Source organism: Apium graveolens, chromosome 7, assembly GCF_009905375.1.
Source record: "Apium graveolens cultivar Ventura chromosome 7, ASM990537v1, whole genome shotgun sequence".
NCBI classification, from domain to species: domain Eukaryota; kingdom Viridiplantae; phylum Streptophyta; class Magnoliopsida; order Apiales; family Apiaceae; genus Apium; species Apium graveolens.
The window spans coordinates 120,835,647-120,843,988 of NC_133653.1; the positions used below are offsets into that span (position 1 = coordinate 120,835,647).

General features: G+C 36.2%; 1 protein-coding gene across 1 annotated transcript; it reads right to left on the reverse strand.

Moving 5' to 3' along the window:
- Positions 1-1,102: 1,102 nt before the first annotated feature.
- On the reverse strand, positions 1,103-2,008 carry LOC141674007 (uncharacterized). Its single transcript, XM_074480735.1, has one exon. It carries the CDS (start codon positions 2,006-2,008, stop codon positions 1,103-1,105), a length of 906 nt encoding a protein of 301 aa, XP_074336836.1.
- Positions 2,009-8,342: the final 6,334 nt, after the last annotated feature.

Below are 8,342 nucleotides of genomic sequence, written 5' to 3' on the forward strand. Positions count from 1 at the left end.
CAAGATATCAATGAAGGTACAACATATGAATATAGTAATCTCAGTAACACCTATATACGTTTAATTCGTTATTTTTCCATGCCACAGACCACAGCGATGACACAATTGAACACAAACCAGAACCAGAACCAGAAGACCAAGAAGACAGCCTTTCATTCAACATCACTATAAAGCCATCACATTTGAATTCAAAGGAACATGGGGAGATACTCATAATATACCAAGTTTTTTAATATTTACTCTTAATTCCCATATTTTAATGTCAGATTAACTAATAAGTTGTTATCATCAGTACATTCCAACAGAGCTTCTCAATATATATGAGCCCTGGAAGCACAACGCAGTTGTTACACTGCTACATGGAGGAGGCAGCTAGAACATGAAAGTGCACAGACTAAAAAACCAGTGTCAATTTGGAAATGGCTGGAGCTCTTTCACAAGGGTCAACAACTTCACAACTGGACAGAGACTTCATTTCTTCTACCAGGGAGGCAAAACATTCATAGTCCTCTGAAAAAAGAACAACACAAGACACTAATGTACTTTTGAGGATATTACGACGCTTAAATTATGGTTAAAGATATTACCATCTTTCAATTATGTATGGCACCGTCTGTATCAGGAAACATTGTCTCAGACCTATTTTATGCTTGTGAACAGAATTTTAGTAAATCAAACCTATCTCATGCTTTTGAACAAAATTGCCTAAATACATTAAGGTGATATCCAATGTAATATGAGATTTTTCATGTAACACCAGCAAATTAGATAGCAAACATGAGTACCAGACAATAATTTAATCACACGCAAACAACAACAATGCAATATAGCCTTGCACATATATTAACCATCTTTCACAACAATAAAGAAAATATACAATTGAACTATAAACCAATAGCCAAATTATGCAGAGGCAGCAATGCCTAAACCCCACACAATCAGAAAATGCATGTTACATTCTTTATAGAAGTCTACAATGCAATATAGCCTTGCACATATATTAATCTCAAAAAATATACAGACGCAAAATTTAAGCAAGGCAAAACCATACACAAACAACTATATTATCTCAAAAACTAACAACAACCACCACCTATACAACCTAAACACGGGGTAAATCATAAAAAACTTCTTTGTAAACCACATTCTCAGTTATATTCGTAGCACCACCCGTGTCATCATCAACAAAAATAGTCAGTCCACCAGGAGAGGTTACCCTACTAACAGCAACATAGTACTGTCTATGCGTAAAAACTGACTTTGGCATATACAAACTAACAGTATCCAAAGACTGGCCTTGCGACTTATTAATAGTCATTGCGTAGCAAAATTGAAGAGGCATTTGCTTACGAACAAGCTTGAAAGGCATCTTAGTGTCCGAAGGGCACAGTTCCATTCGCGGAATAAAATGTTTCGTCCCTACAAAGGAGCCACATATAACTTCACACTCCACACAAAATTTAAGACATTTGGTAACTATCATCCTCGTTCCATTATACAGCCCTAAAGTCTGGTTTAAATTACGCATAAGCATCACCACAACACCAACCTTGAGCTTCAAATCATGAGGCGGGATCCCTGCAACATTTAGAGAATTCAAGTATTCTACAGGGAACACTACATTCAAATCTTCATCCATCCCACCAAACTCCTCAGCAGAATCAACACTGAAATACGAAATCGAATCACCTGGAACCATGTCAACAATAAGAGAATTCAAGTGCCCAACCGTCTGATTAGTAGGAGTCAGCACAGCTCTCTTGCTCAAATATTCTGGATCACGACAATTTTCCAAAAATCCAGGAAAAGTATTCGAAATCATATTTTCAATTGAATTTTCCATATTTAAATCACAGAATCGTGGAGGTATCAAGATCCGATTTTCCATATAGGGCATATCCGCAACCCTAGGTGGAAGGACATTTCCATTGCCAATATCCAGAACCCACTGCGCAAACCACTTTAAATCCTCTATCTCCAAATCAGTACTGCCCTGCCTAAGACGCATATTCTTAGTTAGCATATAAATATGGCAAGTTCTAAATCCTTAAATTCACTGTCGCTTCATTAAAGATTAACACGTTATCTTATAAGTTCGCGACGCTCATAAGACGAATAAGCACAACCAATACTATGTTGTCAAATCACTACACACTAAGGTATCGAAACAAATTAACTAAATAAATCCATAAATAAATCTGCTAGAACCCCATGATAATAATTAGCCCATAATCAGACTCATCATCAACGTGGGTTCCAATGAAAGCATGGTATAATAAACATAGTCTTTATAATGAATAAATAATAAAACCAAGTACGAAACAAGAGTAAGGTTCACGAATAAGAAAACTAGCATCCAAATTACAACTTAGAACAAAGAATCACATGTAAAAACAAGATCCTCTTCTTCTTCGTTGAATCGTGCTAACACGGTCTTCTTACGACTCTCCTTGTGCTCTGGTATATTCGTCTCTCCAGAAAACGTCCTTTAATTAAGTATATATAGCAGCCCATACAAGATAGAAGTCCTCCAATTATAAATCAACTAGAATCAGGATTCTGGGATCCCGACCCGACGCGGCCACACGCTTTATCAGCGTGGGCGCGCTGGCTCTCTGACAAATAGGTGCGGCCGCGCGCTAGACTAGCGCGGGCGCGCCGTGCTTTTGGAAAAAACTTCTGAATTTCTTTAATTCCTGCTACAATCGAGTTGGCTTCCGGAGCTTTATTCTTTGGACATCATCCTAACACCATATTAGCACCAAAACAATGCTAATTCACATGATTCTTAGAATAATGCCTGAAATGCAAAAACACTAGAAAACACATTAAAATACCAACAACTTGAGTACATTTACACCAATTTAATGCTTTACGGAGCGTAATAAAGTGTCATAAATGCCACTCAACATACCCCCAAACTTGAATCGACACTTATAATGACTCGCGTATTTTCGTATTATATAAATGTGTAATTATGGAACTATTAAATAAATAAAATATGTATATGGGTTCTGTTAGCCGTGTGTTGTTGTATTATTAGTTATGTGTGGTTAGTGGTTTACGAGGATTATTTGTATAATTGTTTGTTGAGTTGTATTGTCTCGTTATTACTTTTAAAGTGGTTTTATGGCAGATTTATTTGTTTAAATATTTGGATTGTCTCTAAAATTATTTTTATGATTTTGTAATTTCAATAAATATTTTTGGGATTTTATAAAATTTAGAAATCAATATTTCATCAATTATTTAGCCCTGTATGATTTTCTGATTTCATTTATTTGTAAAATCCGTATTTAATTCCAGAATTCTTCAAAAAATTACGAAACTCATATTTATCTAAGTTTGGAATATTCTGAGAATTTTAAAGTTATTTTGGGAATTTTTGGGATTAATTTCACCCGCGCGTTGATTTGTTTATTTAGTAAAAGCGGGTATAAATTACATTTCAGAAATTTATGTTTTTATAAACTTCGGGATATATGTAACATTTTAAGACTATTTTCCTGATTTTATGGATTTGTTTTAAGTGCAGCCCGTTTCGTTAATTGTGAATTGCGGGTACGAGTTACGTTTCAAAAATACTTGAAAAATTATGAAAATTTTAATCTGTTAGTTTTTAAATGCTCGGGGGATTTTAAAATTTGTTCGGAAATTTTCGGGTGTTATCTACCCGCGCGATTAGTCGTTAAAATTGTGAAGTGCGGGCTACAACTGGAATTCAGAACGCTTATCTCTTTTGTGATATGTGTCTAATTTGCACCAATTTGTAGCACATGTGTCCTGCAAGCATTTGGACAGCAGATTATAGAAAAAAAAAATAATAACAAAAACATTAGTCTCTCTCCTCCTATCTTATCTCTCTTTCCCTGCGCTACTCTCTCTCTCTCGATCGGATCCTTCCCTGAAGTCCAGCTTCCTTCTTCCCCTTTCTTGTTCCGGTTGCCTCCTTATTTCTCGTCTAATTTCCGGTTCTTCCTGTTCTATCCCGGTAAGTAGACCGCCTTTTCTCTTGCTTTTCCGATCGCCGCCGCCCCTTGCTTTCCGGCGAGGTGGCTGTTATAGCGTGTGTGACTCGTTTGATATGTGTTGTGGTTATCTGCCTTGTGCATCTTGTTTCTTGTCCGGCTGCTGCCCTGTTTCGTTGAATTCTGTGCTGCCTTGTCCGATTATTTTTTTTGTCGGCGCGTATATATATACGCGAGTGTATATATAATTGTGATGGATGACTGCTTGATTAACTTCTGATTGTTTGATGAATTCGAATGATTACGTTGGTGATTAATTTGATTAATTTGTGAAAAATTTGAAGTAAATATTTAAGAAATTTACTCGAATTATTTGGTAAATTATTTCGAATAGATTTTCATAATTATTTGAGTTATATTCCGAAAGTTGTAATTAATCGGTGAAATTTGTGATTGGAAACCCAATTCGGGTACCTCCGGGTTTTACCGCCGTCGGTGATGAGCCTCGGCGAGCCGACGGTGGACTGTGATGATTTATTCTGATTCCTAATATTTTAAAATAAATAAATGAATAAAATACAAGTAATAATTAATAACCGCGATTGGGTTGGAATTTGGAGATGTATTAATTTTGATTGATATTGTTGGCTTGATTCAGTGGTTGGGGATTATATTTGGATGGTTGTTCCGTTTGTGGTGGATTGGTTTGACGTCGAATTGTTCGACGGGATGGTCCGATAAATAAAGGAAGTGCTGCCCGATTTCTAAAAAATTTAATTACGGAAATACGGGAGCGTATCCAGTAATTATCGGAATGTCGAGCGAGTATAAATAAGTATAAACATATATTTTGTGCGGAACCTGATTGTATGTAGTGGTAAATTGTTTTTCCAAAATCAATAACCCTAATTTCATAAAATAACTAGTATACATATCTTCTGGAAACGAACACCGAACCGATTTTCGAGAACGTGAACCCTAAATTGATGTGTGTCTTGTAATAATGTATATAAGTACGAGTCGAGATTTGATATCGAATGGGTAGATGTGTTATTGAGGATATGTCAAGCATACTTAGACGCCTAACATAGGGTATTTCGGCTACGTAGGTTCTAGTCAAAGGACTCAAGGGTCGATATCGAATTAAAGTTAACCTAGTTATCAATCGACAAGTGCAGCAAGGTTCCAAGCGAAGGACCTGAGCGTTGAAGTCGGATCCAGGATAGTCAAATTGTAAGGTGATAAAGTCGAGTGTCCAAGTTGGTTCAAGGTCAAACAGAAATAGTTGTAAAGCTCTGCAAGGCAAGTACCCCTGACCATTCTTTTATGGTTCAGTACATATGAATAGCTAAATGTTTTATTCTTTTAATAGAACAGAAACGTTTTAAGTTACGTATCCCCTGTGGTTATAAATCACTGTTTTCAAATTATTTTGGGGAAAAGTAACTTCGAAAGGTACCTATCTCGAATAAAATGATTTGGGAACTGGATTTTATATGTGTGCTGGTAAAATGAATGGTTTTGAAATGAGATAGGTACAAGTGTTTTTAAAACTGGATAAAATGATTCGAGTACTAATTGTATACCGACGGATGTGCCTAACAGCAGTCATCCGTCGGCTAGTCAAACTACTATCCCGATGGATGTTCCTCATCCGTCGGTACTCTCTGCAACTCGAATGACTTCTATATAACATTAAATCTGTGACTTGTGGAGATCTTGACTTAGAAAATTTTTCTCCAAACAGATTTATTCAACTTCAAGCTTCTTCAAAATTCTTCTGAGGCATGATCTTCTTCCAGATAGAATCCTTAGGCTTGATACTGTTTTAGGAAAAAGACTCCAGCCTGCTCCTTTGCATTTTTACAGACTTTAAGTGTTACAAGTATAAAATCCAAATTAAGATAACAATACAACTTACTTAGGGTTGGCCCCAAGCTTAACTGATTACTAAAAATAACAGTTCATTAATCTCCTTCTCAGATCAGATGTCCATTGGTTTGCTTCATACTTTGATCAATTCAAATATCTGTTAACAGTGACAACACAGTCACATGCGTCGAGTGTTTGCAAAAGGAATGTGGCAGCCTGTTTAGTAGGATTTTGAGAACAAAGAAGCATTACCATTTCCATGCTATATTGAAGATATTCAAAGATGCTGGAATAGAGTAGTGAAGCAGCATGGAGTTAGACTTGATAGGTTTTATTTTATTAACTTATCTTTTTACCATGTAAACTTGGTGATATATAAACCAAGTGCAGCAAGTAGAACAACAACAACAAATAGACTAAGAAAACACATTTTCAGAAAAACATTTGTAAGCTGTATCCTGTAGCATTTCTCTGTAGTTTTGTTTGTTCACTTATAAAGCAGTTGTGAGCTATTCAAGCTTCACAGGGTTCTATTGATACATATATATATATATATATCTGGTGGATACATTCAAATCCACCAGAAAGTTTTAAAGACCTGAGTTTTTATTACTTTATATTTGATTAACTTAACTCTGTATTTCGCACTTTGCAAATCAAACAGTTAGATATAAATTGAGCTAGAACCATTTTTCATAAATCTGAAAAAGAAGCCAGAATTATAATTCTTGTTGTATTGTTAGGGAATAACAATTGGTATCAGAGCAAGCTCTTGAAGCACAAAGAGTTTAAAGATCACAACAAAACAGCAAGATGAACAAAAAGGATGTTGGAGTCAAAATTCCATTACTGGATAAAGACAATTATCATCACAGGAAGGTGAAGATGCACCTACATCTTCTTTCTTAAGATGAGGCCTATGTTGATTGCATAGAGAGAGGTCCTCATGTTCCAATGAGAGCTTCTACTGGCAATGAGCCTTCAGTCGCCAAGCATAGGCATGAATGGTCAGATCCTGATAATGAGTAAGTCAGGAAGGATAAAAAGACCATGAATATTTTATTCAATGGAGTTGATGGTGACATGTTTGACAACATCATCAATTGCAAGACAGCCAAGGAGGTTTGGGACACCATCCAAATTATCTGTGATGGTACTGAGCAAGTTAGAGAAAATAAGATGTAGCTACTAATTCAGCAATATGAGCACTTTCACTGTGAAGACAGTGAAACTCTCACTGACATATTTAGTAGGTTTCAAAAGCTACTAAATGCTCTGAAGTTGCATGGAAGAGTCTATCAGACAAAAGACTCCAATCTCAAGTTCCTTCGATCTCTTCCAAAGGAATAGAAACCAATGACAGTCTCACTGAAAAATTCTTAGGATTACAAGGAGTTTACCTTAGAGAGACTGTATGGCATCCTGAAAACTTATGAGCTTGAAATAGAGCAAGATGAGAGGATGGATAAAGGAAAGAAGAAAGGAGGGTCCATAGAACTGGTTGCTGAGTTGGAAAAAGAGAAAGAGGTGAAGGTAGAAGTTGTTGAGTCTACTTCAAAGGTTTGTGAGAACAAGGGCAAGGGGCTGGTAGCTGAAAATGAAGATTCTTTGAGCCAAGATGATATGGATGATATTGATGAACATCTTACATTCCTTTCCATAAGATTTGCCAAGCTCAAGTTTAAGAAGAACTTTGGAGCAACTAAGCCAAATATAAACATGGTGGATAAATCAAAATTCAAATGTTTCAAATGTGGCTTGGCAGGGCATTTTGCCAGTGAGTGTAGAAAGTCAGATTCCAGTAAAAAGAAGTTTGAGCTTGTGGATTATAAACAGAAGTATTTTGAGTTGCTCAAACAAAAGGAAAGGGCTTTTATTACACAAGAAAATGACTGGGCAGCAGATGGACTGGATGAAGATGAAGATGTCAGCTATGTCAATCTAGCCCTAATGGCCAAGTCTGATGAAACGGAAACAAGTTCTTCAAATAATCAGGTAATCACCACTAACCTAGCACATTTATTTAAAGCTGAGTGTAATGATGCAATTAATGACATGTCTACATAATTATATCATTTGCGTGTTACACTTAAGTCTCTCACTAAGGAAAATACTAAAATCAAAGAAAACAATCTATTTTTAAGTGAGAGGAATAATGTGCTAGAGTCTCAGTTTATTGAATTTGAGAAATTGAGAATAGAATGTAAGATTGCTAAGGAGGAATTAACTGAGTCCTTGAAGAAAGAAGAGATTTTGAAGAAGCAACTTGAACGAGAACAGGAGGTGATTAAGGCATGGAAATCATCTAGAGATGTTCATGCTCAAATCACCAAAGTTCAAGGTATTGAGTCCTTTTGTGATGCAGCCTGGAAAAAGAGTAAGGAGAAGCTGGAATCCAATTTGGTTGAAGGATTGCTAACAGATGTGGACACGACGGATGATGAGAATCATCCGTCGGATAATCAAAAGGATTATCCGTCGAGTGACACAAATCCTCATCCA